This window comes from Hypanus sabinus, chromosome 2 (assembly GCF_030144855.1).
Source record: "Hypanus sabinus isolate sHypSab1 chromosome 2, sHypSab1.hap1, whole genome shotgun sequence".
In the NCBI taxonomy this organism is placed as follows: domain Eukaryota; kingdom Metazoa; phylum Chordata; class Chondrichthyes; order Myliobatiformes; family Dasyatidae; genus Hypanus; species Hypanus sabinus.
In genome coordinates, this window is record NC_082707.1 from 30,681,726 (window position 1) to 30,699,111 (window position 17,386).

The 17,386-nt window shown below is 42.1% G+C and overlaps 1 protein-coding gene across 3 annotated transcripts in view; it reads left to right on the forward strand.

Moving 5' to 3' along the window:
* LOC132407605 (uncharacterized) overlaps positions 1-17,386 on the forward strand; it is a 134,723-nt gene that overhangs the window by 63,464 nt on the left and 53,873 nt on the right. For 2 of the 3 annotated variants that reach the window (XM_059994370.1, XM_059994360.1), the window contains exons 5-7: positions 7,996-8,136; positions 12,594-12,736; positions 15,644-15,736. In XM_059994370.1, the coding sequence (XP_059850353.1) occupies positions 7,996-8,136; positions 12,594-12,736; positions 15,644-15,736 (377 nt within the window). The remainder of the gene's footprint in view (positions 1-7,995; positions 8,137-12,593; positions 12,737-15,643; positions 15,737-17,386) is intronic. The other variant, XM_059994379.1, reaches the window with a different exon arrangement.

Below are 17,386 nucleotides of genomic sequence, written 5' to 3' on the forward strand. Positions count from 1 at the left end.
AAAAGGGCATTTATGGATCCCCTCCATATTCTCAGATGTAACTAACCCTTGACATTATTGCCAAAATCCCTTTACCTAGAAGCAGTTGTTTCCCACTGGCACTGTTCAGTCCATGTGTGTAATACTGTACACCATTTTGTAGAATTTGTGTGCGTATGATAACTTCCTGTCTGTTACAATATGGAAATGCTTCTTTCAAGGATTTGGTGCGGAATTACTACTCAGAAAGCAGACACATTAAACATTAAGTGTTGGACACATCATGAGCTTTTAGAAACATAGAATATAGAAAGCCTACGGCACAATACAGGCCCTTTGGCCCACAAAGTTATGCCAAACATGTCCTTACTATAGAAATTACCTAGGGTTACCCATAGCCCTCTATTTTTCTAAGCTCCATGTACCTATCTATGAATCTCTTAAAAGACCCTATCATATCCACCTCCACCACCATCACTGGCAGCCTATTCAACGCACTCACCAACCTCTGTGTAAAAAACTTACCCCTGACATCTCCTCTGTACCTACTTCCAAGCACCTTGAAACTGTGCCCTCTTGCATTAGCCATTTCATCCCTGGGAAAAAGCCTCTGACTATCCACATGACCAATGCCTCTCAGCATCTTATACACATCTATCAGGTCACCTCTTAGCCTCTGTCGCTCCATGGAGAAAAGGTCAAGTTTACTCAACCTATTCTCACAAGGCATGCTCTCCAATCCAGGCAACATCCTTGTAAATCTCCTCTGCACCCTTTCTATAGTTTCCACATCCTTCCTGTAGTGTGGTGACCAGAACTGAGCACAGTACTCCAAGTGGGGTCTGACCAGGGTCCTATATAGCTGCAACATTACCTCTCGGCTCTTAAACTCAATCCCACCATTGATGAAAGCCAATGCACCATATGCCTTCATAACCACAGAGTCAACCTGGATAGTAGCCTTGGGTGTCCTATGGACTCGGACCCCAAGACCCCTCTGATCCTCCACACTGCCAAGAGTCTTACCATTAATATTATATTCTGCCATCATATTTGACCTACCAAAATGAACCACCTCACACTTGCCTGGGTTGAACTCCATCTGCCACTTCTCAGCCCAGTTTTGCATCCTATCAATGTCTCACTGTAACGTCTGACAGCCCTCCATTTTATCCACAACACCCCCAACCTTTGTGTCATCGGCAAATTTACTAATCTATCCCTCCACTTCCTCATTCAGGTCAATTATGAAAATCATGAAGAGTAAGGGTCCCAGAACAGATCCCTGAGTCACACCACTGGTCACTGACCTCCATGCAGAATATGACCTGTCTACAACCACCGTTTGACTTCTGTGGGCAAGCCAGTTCTGGATCCATAAAGCAATGTCCCCTTGGATCCCATTCCTCCTTACTTTCTCAATAAGCCTTGTATGGGGTACCTTATCAAATGCCTTGCTGAAATTCATATACACTACATACATCTACTGCTCTACCCTCATCAACGTGTTTAGTTACATCCTCAAAAAATTCAATCAGGTTCGTAAGGCACAACCTGCCTTTGACAAAGCCATGCTGATTATTCTTAATTATATTATACCTCTCCAAATGTTCAGAAATCCTGCCTCTCAGGATCTTTTACATTAACTTACCAACCACATCAGTAAGACCCACTGGTCTATAATTTCCTGGACTATCTCTTCTCCCTTTCTTGAATAAGAGAACAACATCCACAACCCTCCAATCTTCCAGAACCTCTCCCGCCCCCATTGATAATGCAAAGATCATCACCAGAGGCTCAGCAATCTCCTCCCTCGCCTCCCACAGTAGCCTGGGGTATATCTTGTCCGGTCCCGGTGATTTATCCAATTTGGTGCTTACCAAAAGCTCCAGCACATCCTCTTTCTTCATGCCTATATGCTCAAGCTTTTCAGTCCACTGTAGTCATCCCTACAATTGCCAAGATCCTTTTCCTAGTATGAAGCAAAGTATTCATTCAGGACCTCTGCTATCTCCTCCGATTCCATACACACTTTTCTACTGTCACACATGATTGGTCCTATTCTCTCACATCTTATCCTCTTTCTCTTCACATACTTGTAGAATGCCTTGGGGTTTTCCTTAATCCTGCCCACCAAGGCCTTCTCATGGCCCCTTCAGGCTCTCCTAGTTTCATTCTTAAGCTTCTTTCTGCTAGCTTTATAATCTTCTAGATCTCTATCATTACCTTGTTTTTGAAACTTTCGTAAGCTCTTGTTTCCTTCTTAACTAGCTTTACAACAACCTTTGTACACTACAGTTCCTGTACCCAACCATCCTTTCCCTGTGTCATTGGAACGCACCTATGCAGAACTCCACACAAATATCCTCTGAACATTTGCCACATTTCTGCCGTATATTTCCCTGAGAATATCTGTTCCTGATTTATGCTTCCAAGTTCCTGCCTGATAGCCTTATATTTCCCCTTACTCCAATTAAATGCTTCCCTAATTTGTCTGTTCCTATCTCTCTCCAGTGCTATGGTAAGGGAGAATTGTGATCACTATCTCCAAAATGCTCTCCCACTGAGAGATCTGACACCTGTCCAGGTTTACTTCCCGATACCAGATCAAGTACAGCCTCTTCTCTTGTAGGCTTATCTGCATATTGCTCTAGGGGGATGCCAATCAATATTTGGGAATTAAAATCTCTCACCACAACAACCCTGTTATTATTACTCCTTTCCAGAATTTGTCTCCCTATCTGCTCCTCATTGTCCCTGTTACTATTGGGTGGTCTATAAAAAACACCCAGTAGAGTTATTGACCACTTCTTGTTCCTAACTTCCACCCACATAGACTCCGTAGACAATCCCTTCATGACTCCTTTTCTGCAGTCGTGACACTATCTCTGATCAACAGTGCCATGCCCCCACCCCTTGTCCTTGAGCCATCCAAGTTTTTGTAATGGCCACAACATTATAGCTCTAATTACTGATCCATGCTCTAAGCTCATAGATACATCTCAAAACTATCGGTCTGAGTGTATCCCTTCCTTATCACCTGCCTATCCTCCCTCTCACACGGTACACAAGCTTTCACTATTTGTGAGCCAACTGCCTCTTCCTTCATCTCTTCAGTTTGGTTTCCACCCCCCAGCAATTCTAGTTTAAACTCTCCCCTAGAGCTGTAGCAAACCTCCCCGCCAGGATATTGGCACCCTCGGATTCAAGTGCAACCCGTCATTTTTGAATAGGTCACACCTGCCCCAAAAGAGGCCCCAATGATCCAGAAACCTGAATCCCTGCCCCTTGCTCCAATCCCTCAGCCACACATTCATCCTCCACCTCACTTTATTCCTATACTCACCGTCGAGAGGCACAGGCAGTAATCCCGAGATTCCTACCCCTGAGGTCCTGCTTCTCAGCATCCTCCCTAACTCCCTGTAGTCTATTTTCAGGACTTCCTCCTTTTTACTACTGATATCAATATGTACCACAACCTCGATTAGTGCTAGTCCCGTGATCCTAGTTTTGAAAATGTTACGTCTCATGGTGTCACTTAGCTGAGCCACCTATATTCTGTTGAACTTCTTATGAATAAACTCTTGTCATTGCTTCAACATTGGAGTCTGTCTTCCCTCCACACTTGCATTCCAACATGGCCAGCGCACATCATGACAGACGGACCCTGCCAAGTAATGAACTCAGTGCAGATTGAACAGCAGTGTTTTGACATCAGTCAGCCTCTGGTGAGAATACCATATACTGGAGAAATTCAGAACATAGACACTTGGAATGTAGACTTGAAACCTAGACTTGAGAATAGGTGAAGTCCACAATCTGAGTCTACATTCTGAGTTTTATCAAGTCTATGCTCCAAGCCGATATTCCGAGTTTCTCAAGTCCACACTCCGAGTCCACATTCTAAACTTCTCTTGTCAACATTCTAAGTTTTTCAAAGTCTACGTACCAATGAATAAGTTCTAGTTGCTGTCTCTACATTGCCATCACACATTGTGACAGAATTTGATATGTTTCATCACTAACTTCTCAAAGCACTTCATCACTGTTGATGTAAATGTTACTGGATGATACTCATTAAGGAAGGTTATGACATTATTCTTAGGCACTGGTGTAATCAAAGCCTTCTTGGAGCAGGTGGTTACCTCAAACTGCTGAAGCGAGAGGTTAAAGATACCAGTGAACACTCCAGCCATTTGATCAGCACAGGTCTTTAGCATTCGACTAGTAACTCGTCTGGGCTGGCTACTTTCTGTGGGTTCCCCTCATGAAGGATGCTCTCACTTTGGCCTTAGAGACTGAAATCACAGAGTCATTGGGAGCTGTGGAAGTTTGTGAAGGCGCCTCCATGTTTTGATAGTCAAAGCAAGCGTAAAAGGCATTGAGTTCATCTGGGAATGAAGCCTTGTTGTCAGCTATGTCGCTTAGTTTCACCTTGTAGGAGGTGGTAGCGTCTAAGCCCTGCCATAGCTGTTGAGCATCCTTCAGTGATTCAAGTTTGGCCTGGAATTGCCACTTTGCATGTGAAATAGATTTCTGGAGCTCGTACCTGGACGTCTTGTATTTTACTTGGTCACCAGACCTAAGTGCCACTGATCTGGCCCTCAGCAGATTGCAGATCTCATAGTTGGGGAAGAATCTGAATGGTTTTGTGAGGACACACTTGTCTACGATTGTTTTTATAAAGTCTGATTTTTATAAAGTGGTTCAGATCCTCTTATGAGTCGTTGAACACGGCTGAGTCCACCGTCTTGAAACAACTCTGCTCCTCTGCCTTTTTGTTGTCCTTATCTCTGGAGACTTGCTCTTTAGCCTATGCCTGAATTCTGGTAGGGAGGTTAGCCATGGGATCAAATTTCCAGAGATGCGGTCTAGGCATGGAATGGTAGGCATTCCTAATCATAGTGTAGCAGTGGTCAAGTGTATTGGGAACTCTGGTCCTTATAGATTACAGAGGCCTAAATGCTGGAACTCCCTTTCCAACAACACTGTACAAGGCATCAGTGAGGTCTAGACTCGAGGGACTGGAAAGTTCAAGTTCAAGTTAATTATCATACAGCTATTCATGAATATAGCCAAATGATTCAGCATTCCTCCAGGGTCAAGTGCAAACCACGTTACCAAGAGAACTCTGCAAGGAGCGCAAATAGTACATACAGTTACAACATCAGAAAAGAAACATACAAAAAAAAATATAGCCCAAGTCTCAGAGTGTTCAGCTCATTCTGCCACTGAGCGAACACAGGAGGGAAGCACTGACAGGAAGGACCAGCCCCCAACCCACAACGAACTCCAATAAGCTGGAAAAGCATAGAGCAGATTTACGAGGGTGTTTCCAGGACTTCAGAAACTGGATTATAGAGCAGGTTAGACTATTCATTAAAATGTGAGAGGATGAATGATGATGTTTTAGAGGTGTATAAAATCTTGAAATTCATTCCCAGTCGGGCTAAAGGTACTCTGTTGCTTATGCTCATTATAGACACTGGCACAGACACATGCCAAATGGCCTGTGCCTTTCCATTAATGACTTTATAGTAAATGAAAAAATTTCTATAATATCTGTGGTTTATTTTACATTTCTGAAAATTGCTCTAGGAAAAGTTATTTATCAGCAGCCCTACATTAATAACGTGCCCATTCCAAGGAAAAAAAAGACCTTTATTATTTACAAATCTTATTAATTCTTAAGACAATAGAAGAAAACTAATGCAGGTGTTAAAATCTCAAATGCTGGGAGCCTGTAACTAGCCAGTGAAATGTATGTTGCAGGAAACTAAATTTACGGTGTGTTACCTGAAGGCATCGGTCCTATTCTTCTTTCCATCTTTAGTGATCAACAAGTCTTTCTACTCCTCTCTCCCTCATGGTTATCTAAATACAGAATCAGAATCAGGTTCATTGTCACGGACATACTGTAAGTCATGAAACTGGTTGCTTTGTTAAAGTGGTACAGTACAAGATATAGAATTACCATGTTCAATGAATACAGTACATAAATAGTGCAAAGGAAGAGTAGTAAACCAGTGTTCATGGGTTCATGGACTGTTCAGAAATCTAATAGCGAAAGGGAAGAAGCTGGTTAAAACATTGAATCTGGGTCTTCGGTCTCCTGTAGCTCCTCCCCAATAGCAGTATTAAGAAAAAGGCACATAAGGGTCCTTAATGATGGATGCACCTACTTGGGGCATCACTTCTTGAAGTGCCCTTGTTGGTGGGGTTGTGCGCATGATGGAGCTGGCCAAATCTACAAATCTTTGCAGTTTCTTTTGATCCTGCTCATTGGAACCTCCACACCAGGCAGTGATTATTCCAGATGGAATGCTGTCCACCAGACATCTGTAGAAATTTGCAAGAGTCTTTGGTGACATACCAAACTCCTCAAACTCCTAAGGAAGTGGAGTTGCTAACGTACCTTCTTCATGATGCCTCAATGTGTTTGCCCCAGGACAGATCATCTGAGATGTTGAAGTACAGGAACTTGAAGATGCTCAAAAGGTTCAAGGGTTCATTTTATTATCAAAGTATGTATGCAAAATACAAGTCTGAAATTTGTCTTCTCCAGATAGCCATAGAATACAGAAAACCATATAAGCAGTTGAAAGAAAGACACCAATACCCCACTCCTCACAAAAAGAAAATGAAACAAAACCTCACAAACCCCAAACACCCCAACCCCTCCCTTGTACAAAAACTAACAGATCACCCAAACCCCCCCCCCCAGCCCACCAATCCACATCAAGAAAAAATGGGCCAGATCGTGAAATAGAGCATAGAACTGAAAAAAGCCAATGTGAACAGCAGTTAGTTTGAACTACAGTCCAATCCATAAATCTCAGAATTCTGATAACATCTAAGAGAGCATCGAGACCCGATGGCAGCAGCTCCAATGGTAGTGACTCGAACCAACAGATTCTCTGAGGACTACTTGCTCTCCTCCACATTTACCTCAATGTTTCAATCTACCTTAACACTTTAACCAGCGAGAAATGTAGTCAATCATGGCCCCTCGACTCGTCTCTGAGCTTCTCCTTGTGGTAGCTCGTGCTCACATTTCCCTCCTGGAGTTTTGTCAGGGACAGCAGGGTGCTAGCTCGCTCGATCGAGATAGAGTCTGTAACTCACAGACTCCAACAGTTTCAAAAACAAAATTAAGATTAAAAGAATAAGTACAAGACGTTGAAAAGCTGAAATGATTGACCATCTGGAAGATGGCACCCGAGGTTTGTTTGCTAGCACCATCTTGATCATATCTCTCCCTTTCCACCACTGACCCCTCAATTAGGACTGGTGTGTGTTTCTCTGACTTCCCATTTCTGAAATCCACTATCAATTCCTTGGTCTTGCTGATGTTGAGTGCAGGGCTGTTGTTACAACACCAGTTAAATAGCAAATCTATCTCACTTCTGCAAGCCTCCTCATCACCATCAAAGATCCCGACAACAGTGTGCATCCTTGAGGAATGTCTGTGATGATTGTTAGGGGGAAGACAGTATTATTACCGATCTGCACTGTCTATCTTCTCCCTTTGAGAAATTCAAAGAGCCCCTTTGTATGGATTAATGCTTCTTTTACAATTACCTGTTGTGGTATTGCATTCCACAACAGGTAATTCCACACTCTGGGTAAAGAATTCCCTTCTGAATTCGCCAGTAGATTTATTAGTGATTATCTTTGTCTTTCCAACCTCTCAGCCTGATTTCACCCAAAATAGCCTGCCAAAACGAAGAAAGATCATTCAAATACTGGTTGGTAATTGAAATCTCAACTCAGCATTCAAGAAAAATATTCTTAATTCTTTTAAGAAATGGTTAGGTGAACTAATGACACATTATAAAATCTAAGACTGAATGTGACAAGATAAAATCTTTAATCTGATGTAATGGGTATATTCGCATTGAAAAGCTGATTTTAATCTAGAATATGCTGTTCCATGATATTACACTGATTTCTTGTTTTTAATGATGTCTTGAAGCTACTAATAATTTAAAAGTTCATTTGCTCACTATTTTTCAGATTTCTTGATGAAGGCCTGCGAGGGCTATGCCACGGACTGAAGGGAAATGGTCAGCTGTTAACACTAAGCATGTGTTACTGTAATCTAGGACCAACAAGTGGATCGTTCTTGGGGGATCTGGTGGCCAAAACTGCCATTAAGTAATAGAAATAGTTTTGGGTGCCCTACCTGTGAATTAGCTGAAATCTGTTTTAATTCATGATGTTGCTGAATTAATGCTTGTTGCTGAATATTGAGATAGTTGGGTATGAAAAAATATGAAATTCTGTACAGTAACAGTAGAAAGAGAAGTATAATACTTATTTGGCAATTTGGTCTTGTGTGCATTAACTTAAAGAGCCGGCTAACCAGCCAGTTCCATTCAAGTTAATAGTACTCTCCTTTCATCCAGATCCAAACCAAAAGAAACAAAGAAAATTGGAGAAGTAACCCCTTATATTCCTTCCAATGGCATGAGTATTGATTTCTCCTTCTGGTAAAAAGTTCTTTCCCTCCCTCTCCCCTCTTCTTCTATTCCCCACTTTGGTCTTTTACCTCTCCTCACTTGCCTATCTCTTCCCCTCCTCCTTCCCTTTCTCCTATGGTCCACTCTCCTCTCCTATCAGATTTGTTCTTCTCTAGCCCTTTACCTCCCACCACCTATCACCTTCCAGCTAGCATTCTTCCCTCCCCCCCACCTTTTTATTCTGATACCTTCCCCCTTCTTCTTCAGTCCTAAAGAAGGATCTCAACCAGAAACATTGACTCTTCATTCACTTCCATAGATACTGTCTGACCTGCTGAGTTCCTCCAGCATTTTGTGTGTGTTGCTTTGGATTTCCAGTATCTGCAGTCTCTTGTGTTTCTGTAGCACTTTTCCAATGGCTTTAATTGACTACTGGGCTAGTTCTTTCTCAATCTTTGAGAGAATATAACCCCAGTTTACAAGGAGTGAAGATCTCTTGATAGGGCAACACCAATATTAGCAGGTCACTCTGCTTGGTTTTATTTTGCCTGCATGATTGGGTAATGTCAAGGGGAATTTCTTCCCCACCCCCATTGCTGAAAGGGACATCCCCCCTGCCCCATTGATAAGGGGGGTATTCTACCCCATTGATGAGAGGGGCATTCTACCCCATTGCTGAGGGGGGCATTCTACCCCATTGATGAGAGGGGCATTCTACCCCATTGCTGAGAGGGCCATAGAGTCACACATCATGGGAACAGATCCTTCAGCCCACCAAGTTCGTGCCAGCCATGGAACACCCATTCACATTAATAGTACATTAATTGAAACATACAGTGAAATGTGCTGTTTGCATCAAATCAGCAACAATTGCACTGGGCTGCCTACCAACATAGCAAGTCCACAACTCATTAATCCTAGCCTGTACGTCTTTGGACTGTGTGAGGAAATGGGAGCATCTGGAGGAAACCTACTTGGTCACGGGAGAATGTACAAACTCCTTACAGGCACGGAGAAAACTTCCCTTGGCTGAAGAGTTCAGGACCAAGGTCACAGTTTCAGAAGAACTGGGACCAAAAAAAGGAAAAAAAAAATTATGCTGTGGTTGGTGAATCTTAAGAATTCCCTACCTTGGAAGGCTGTAGAGAATCAGTCATTGAATTCATTTAAAACAGACATTGATAGATTTGAGGATAATAAAATAATCAAAGGATATGGGGATAGCGCAGGAAAATGGATGTTGAGGTAAAGGATCAGTCATGATCTTGATATGTAGTAGTGTACAAAAGACTCAGGCACATGTACATAGCTAGGGTGCTCAAGACTTTAGAAAGCACTGTATATTGGTTACAATAGCAAGGTGGTTGGGAAACAGAAATAAAAGTACTTAGCTTTGTATTAGCTGAATAGTATTTTTTAAAAGAATACTTCCTACAATACTCTGAACACATCATCAGTGAAGTAACTTTTGGTCATCAATTGTTTCAGGTCTTTCAACATCTGACACCCAGCCATGGTAGATCAAGCCACAACTTGTGTTCAGGTAGCATGTGCTGCAGATCCCCATGGACTTGCTCTCTTAATCCAGAGGCTTTATCTGCTGCCTCAGGGATGCTTCCAATGGCTTCGTGCCTCCTTGTACCAGCAATGCCCAATGTGCTGAGGGCTCTGTGAGGAGGCTGTCCAGCAAAGACCTGGCAGCCCACTTCAACGAGCGTGCACTTAGTCTTCCATCCCTGTCTCTGACAGTCACTGACCAGTTCCTCGCATCTGGCAAGCTTCCTCTCACGGGCCTCCTCCCACGGCACTGTCAGCTCCAGCAGGATGATGTACTAAAGGCACCCACAGGGATTCTGGCACCCACTCACAGCTGGCAGCTCTGCACAGCACGTTGTCAAGCCCACCTTGAGACCAGATATCCTCCTGGTCTCAGAGGCAGCAAAGTTCATCATCCTGCCCACAAGAAAATGAATCTCAGGATTGTATATAAGTAACATATATGTACATTGATAATAAATTTACTTTGAACTTTTAACTAGCAATGATGCTTCCATTCTAAGTTGGATGAGTCTCTGCCTCCCTTAAATTCAACTCCAAGTTGTTCAATGTCTTTTTTTTCTCCCAGATTGCAGAATTACTTGTGGTGTCTATGGGATGTTGGTGTCTATGAAAGGCTGGCATTTATCTCCCTTTCCTAATTGCCTTTGTTCCAAATGGTTTACTGGGTCCATTTAAATGTCATTAACATTGCTGTGGTTTGGAGAGACAGGTAGCCTGAAAAGAAAATTTTCCAATGTTCCTTAGATTCAGGATCAGTTTCTGAGGATTGGAGAATGGCTAATGTTATCCCAGTTTTTAAGAAAGGAGGGAGGGAGAAAACAGAGAACTATCGTCCTGTCAGCCTAACATCAGTAGTGGGGAAGATGCTAGAGTCCATTATCAAAGATGAAATAGTGGCATATCTAGATAGCAGTGATAGGATTGGGCCGAGCCAGCATGGATTTACCAAGGGCAAATCATGCTTGACTAATCTATTGGAGTTTTTCGAGGATGTAACCAGGAAGTTAGACAAGGGAGATCCAGTGGATGTAGTGTACCTCGATTTTCAGAAGGCATTTGATAAGGTCCCACATAGGAGATTGATGGGTAAAATCAGAGCTCATGGCATTGGGGGGAAGATATTAACATGGATAGAAAACTGGTTGGCAGATAGAAAGCAAAGGGTAACGGTGAATGGGTGTTTCTCTGAATGGCAGGTGGTGACTAGTGGGGTGCCACAGGGCTCTGTATTGGGACCACAGCTGTTTACGATTTACATCAACGATTTAGATGAAGGCATTGAGAATAACATCAGCAGTGTGACAGTAATGAGGATGTTAGGAGAATTCAGGGTGACTTGGATAGGCTGAATGAGTGGGCAGATACTTGGCAGATGACGTTTAATGTGAATATGTGTGAGGTTATCCACTTTGGGAGTAAGAACAGAAAGGCAGATTATTATCTGAATGGTGTAGAGTTAGGTAAGGGAGAAATACAAAGAGATCTAGGAGTTCTTGTTCATCAGTCACTGAAGGTGAATGAGCAAGTGCAGCAGGCAGTGAAGAAGGCTAATGGAATGTTGGCCTTTATTACAAAGGGAATTGAGTACAAGAGCAAGGAAATCCTTTTGCATTTGTACAGGGCCCTGGTGAGACCACATCTGGAGTATTGTGTACAGTTTTGGTCTCCAGGGTTAAGGAAGGACATCCTGGCTGTAGAGGAAGTGCAGTGTAGATTCACGAGGTTAATTCCTGGGATGTCCGGACTGTCTTATGCAGAGAGGTTAGAGAGACTGGGCTTGTACACGCTAGAATTAAGGAGATTGAGAGGGGATCTGATTGCAACATATAAGATTATTAAGGGATTGGACAAGGTAGAGGCAGGACATATGTTCCAGATGCTGGGAGAGTCCAGTACCAGAGGGCATGGTTTGAGAATAAGGGGTAGGTCATTTAGGACAGAGTTAAGGAAAAACTTCTTCTCCCAGAGAGTTGTGGGGGTCTGGAATGCACTGCCTTGGAAGGCAGTGGAGGCCAATTCTCTGGATGCTTTCAAGAAGTAGCTAGATAGGTATTTTATGGATAGGGGAATCAAGGGATATGGGGACAAGGTAGGAACCGGGTATTGATAGTAGATGATCAACCATGATCTCAGAATGGTGATGCAGGCTCGAAGGGCTGAATGGTCTACTTCTGCACCTATTTATTGTCTATAAACAAGTAGACATTAGTGAACTTGATGGATATTGGAGGACCACAAGGTGTTTATGTCAGAGTTTCATAGACCCCACGACTGAAACTAAGCTACTTAATTTCATGAATATAAACTCCCAAGTTTCTGTGGTGGGATTTAAACTCAAATTGCAGATCTTTAGTTACAGCCTCTGCATTGCTGGAATCTAGACATGCGTTATATCAATGGTTGATTTAGAATGTCAGAAAATCTAACTCATTCCAGGTTTGGAGTACATTCTCCAAAATCATACATTGCCCAGGGTTGGAATAGTCTTATCGGTTTGTTGACAATATAAACAGAGTAGCAAGGTGTCGTAAAATGATTGACTCACAATGATTAATTTCGTTCCATCATCTTGTTCCATTGTCCCTTTTGCAGAGATCTGCTTCTGGATGGAAATAATCTGCAGTGTGTGGGAGCTTGTGAGCTGATTAGGTTTATTGCCAATTACGCCGAAAATGAGGTGAAGAAGAAATCAGATATTGAGGGAGAAACATCAAAACCTGTTCTGGAAGGTGCAGGTGGATATTATATAAATCTCTTATACTGTGTATTATAAATGTTATAATTAGCATTTCCTCTAATACTGACTGGGAAAAGGAATGATAAATTATTTAAACAATAAACTTGGCTACAGGACAAGTGTTATCTTGTGACGTAAAAGATCATACAGAGGCACAGATTTCCTTCTTCTCTATCCTCATTTCCCCAATAGTCAACTAGAAGTGTTTTTGTATAAACAAAAGTATATACTTGATTTGTACTTATTCTGCTCATAACAATAAGGAAAATATACTGTACTGTACAAAAGTCTTAGGCACATAAATATATATTTAACTCAGTGCCTAAGACTTTCACATTTTACTGTATTTCTCAATGTAGAGCAAAGGGTGAAATTGTAAATGTGGTGAGAGCAAAGGGTGTTGGGAATGGCCAGGGTGGACTGCCACAGGATGGGTGTGGGACAGGTGGCAGAGGTTGTGTGTAGGGGGGCAGGGGTTGCGGGTGCAGACACACCCAGCCCTGAAACACCAGGAAAGGTCATTTAATTCCAAACAACTGGTGAACTAATCATTACAGAATGTCTCTCTGTTGCTCCCCACTCCCTCCCTTCTCCCTTCCTCTTTTTCCAACCGTGATTCCCCTCTCCCTACCCCCTCCTCACTCAGTCCACAATAGAGACCCATATCAGAATCAAATTAATCAGAGAGTAAAAGAAGCAACAAAATTATTGGAAGAAGTTGATGTGGAGAGGCACAGTGGTGCTAGAAAGTTTGTAAACCTGTAGAATTTTCCCTGTATCTGCATAAATATGACCTAAAATGAATAATACAAGTATAATGTTTTGTATTAATTATTTAATTGGATTCTCTCTATCTAGTTTTAGGACTTAGGTGAAGATCTGATCACATTTTAGGCCATACATGCAGAAATTGAGAAAATTCTACAGGGTTCACCAACTTTCTAGCACCACTGTAGCTTGCACCTTAGTTAGTGCAGCCAATTCTTCTTTTAATTCATCAGCATCTTAAAAAATATCAAAGTGGGTTTATGTATTCAAAATGCCAATAAATCAGCAGCAAGGTGCAACAGTTTATTAATTCATCTCTGCAGCATTCAGTTCATTGGTCCGGAGTGGTTCCTTGAACCTTCTCTGTGGCTGGTAGAAAGGATTGGATAAGATACTTCCTGTGGTATTAAAGTGGCTACTGAGTGTATGCTTGTGGTCTTCTGCCGCTGTAGCCCAGTCACTTCAAGGTTCGAAGTGTTGAACATTCAGAGATGCTCTTCTGCACACCACTGTTGTAATGCATGATTATTTGAGCTCCAGTCACCTTCCTGTCAGCTTGAGCCAGTCTGGCCATTCTCCTCTGAACTCTTTCATTAACAAGGTGTTTTCAACCACAGAATGAATTACAACCTTCTGTTAGTTTTACTAGTTACTTGCTCTACTTGCAAATAAGCCTTTGTGAATCATAGATTAGGACATTTGGAAAATGTCACTCACTGCATTTTTTTTTGTTTTTCACACCATTCGCTGTAAACTCTAGAGACTGTTGTGTGTGAAAATCCCAGGAGATCAGCAGTTTCTGTGATACTCAAATCACCCAGTCTGGCACCAACAATCATTCCATGGTCAAAGATGACATTTCCTCTCTATTCTGATGCTTGCTCTGAACAACAACTGAACCATGTCTGCATGCTTTAATGCATTGAGTTGTTGCCATGTGATTGGCTAATTAGATATTTGCATTAATGAGCAGGGGTTACAGATGTACCTAATAAAGTGGCTACTGACCATATAACTATCTAAGATGAAGACACCAAACTTAGGTCTGCTGATTTCAGGTGGATAGGTAGAGAAATGAGTTGTGAAGAGGATATGAGAGAAACACAAAAAGGACTCACAAAGAGAATGGGCAAAGATCTGTCAATAAAGTATTATGTGAGAAAATGTAAAATAGTTTATTATATCTAAAAATAACATTATCTAATGGTGAGAGATTTCAGATGAATCCAGATGTCATAATCCATGATTCACAAATGCTTATCTGCAAGTCGAGCAAGGAATTAGAAAAGTTAACAGAATGTTGTCATTTATTTCAAAGTAAATTGAATAGAAAATTAGGGGCTTGACGCTTCTGCTATGAGGCATTAGTGGGATTGCATCTGGAGTACAGTATTAGTTCCCTTAATTAAAGAAAGATGTTAATGCATTGGAAGCAGTTCAGAAAAAACTTATTAGACTGATTCCTGGAATGTACAGGTTATCTTACAAGAAAAGATTGGACAGGTGTGGCTTGTTCCACTGAAGTTCAGATCCTGAGGGATCTTGACAGGATGGATGTGAGAAGATTATTCCTTATCAAGAATGTACAACCAGTGGTCTTTATTTAAAAATGAGGGTCTGCCCACTGAGTCAGAGATGAGGTGACATTCTCTCTCAAGCGGGCTGTTAGTCTTTGAAACTCTCTCCCTCAAAGAGCTGTGAAAGCAGAGTGTTAGAATATTGTTAAGGCAATGGTACATGGATACTTGGAAAGTAAGTAGGTAAAAAGGTTACAATGGGTAGGCAGGAATGCAGGGTAACACATACAAAATGCTAGAACAGCAGGTCAGGCAGCATCTATGGGGAGGAATGAAGAGGCTGAGACTCTTCATAAGGACTGGAAAGGAAGGGGGGAAGAAGCCAGGATAAGAAGGGAGGGTTGAGGTTACCTACAGGTTAGTAATAATTTTATTAAATGATGGAGCAGGATGATGGAGACTGAGTTTGTAAGCTGCTATGTTCATATTAAGTATAGAAAATGTTTGTATCGAGGTTTTGTTTATTTTGCAACTGCTCTGCGTTCTTAAATTGTGATCTCTTTGCTCATTGCTTTTGTTTCCCCCCCCCCCCCCGTTTTACAAATACCTCAATGAATCAGATTTACAATCAGTTTCATCAAACGAGAACACAAGACTGACTGACAGTGTTAATATGAATATCAGCGTTCCTGGATCCAAGAAGGAAAGGAAGGGTAATTATTCCAATACATTTTCTTACGTGAAGTCTACATAGCACAAACACAATGTTTTTAAAGTTGCAAATGTGAAGAATAATCAAACAGGTAATAATGAATATGCATTTTATGTGATTTTAGGCTATGAATAAGAAATAAGTAGTGCCATACAAATAACTCTTTTATTGGGGTAAGTTATGAGTTTTTCCAAGTGAGGTGAATTTTACCAGCAGGTGCCAAAGGTACTGATGAGAAGTGTTATTTTTAACCCAAGTTTTGGGGATTTCCATGCATGTGCTGCTGAATGTGGTAATCAGTGAATGGTTGACTGACTTAATTGTCACCACACTCCTGGCACCAACATAACATACTAACCCTAACTGTGCATCTTAGGAATATGGGAGGAAACCAGAACACCAAGAGGAAGCATACGTAGGCACCGGGGTGGGGGGGGGGGGGGTACTTACAAATTTCTAATAGACACCAGCAGGAATTGAACTCTTTGTTTATATTTATTGTGTTCTTTACCTTATCATTTTTTTTTGTGCTACATCAAGCCCAGAGTAACAACTATTTTGTTCTGGAAATGACATTAAGTAATCTTGAATCTGTGTTATGTTAACCATAATGTTACCAGACCTACCCCTCAGTTTTTCTGTGAGATGGTTGGATAATGTTGCTGACTGTTTGACAAGTTTTTTGTTGTGTTTGTAAGAATAAAACTGTTTCCTCACATGGAATCTCATTGCGTGCGCAAGCCATTGTAGTATTTTAGAATTGTAGAGTGACAATCTACAACTCCGTGAATTCAAATGAGTCAAGGACAGTGGAAGCAGACAGACACATTACAGCCATGTTGTCATATGAGTATTATTAAAAGTAAGTTAATACTAATCGGGAAGCTGTTGGTAGCAAGAGGCGGGATCTGGGGTTGGCGGGGTCCTTACTTCCGCTCTTTTTACTCCCAGTATGCATTGTATATAGTTCCTCCACCCAGGCTGCACGAGGTACCTGGAAGCCTCTGTATTGTAAATATCATTTGCCCTCCCAGATAAAGATGTTCTTTTGGCCATCAAGTTGTCGAGTGGTCTTTTTGTAAAGTGGAAGTTACCACATTATTTTTGGCGACGAGGTAAACTGTGGACGGGTCGGCCCCATTTTCGATCAGGAGCTGTGAGCGGGCGAGGAGCCTCGCGTTTGGATGGTTACGTTCGGAACGGTCGGTGTGCTTGACGAGCAAATTGAGGAGTGGCCGGAGTACGAGGAAAGTTTGGGCCACTTTTTCTGTGCTAATGGAATTACTGAGGAGGCTACGAAGCGCTCTATTCTCCTGAGTGTGTGGGGGGCAAGGACGTACAAGCTGATATGGAACTTAGCTACATCGCGGAAACCGGGAGAAATTCCATACGACGAACTGGTCAAGCTCATGGGGAACCACCACAATCTGAAGCCTTCGGTGATAGTCCAGCGGTTCAAGTTTCACAGCCATGTCCGGAAGCCAGGTCAATCTGTGGGTGGTTTCGTGGCTGAGCTTCGGCAGCTGTCGGAGCATTGCGATTTTGGAGCTATGTTGGATGACATGCTCTGTGACAGATTAGTATGCGGCATTAATAATGCCGTACAACGCCGCTTGTTGGGGGAAACCCCACCGTTGACTTTCAAGAAAGC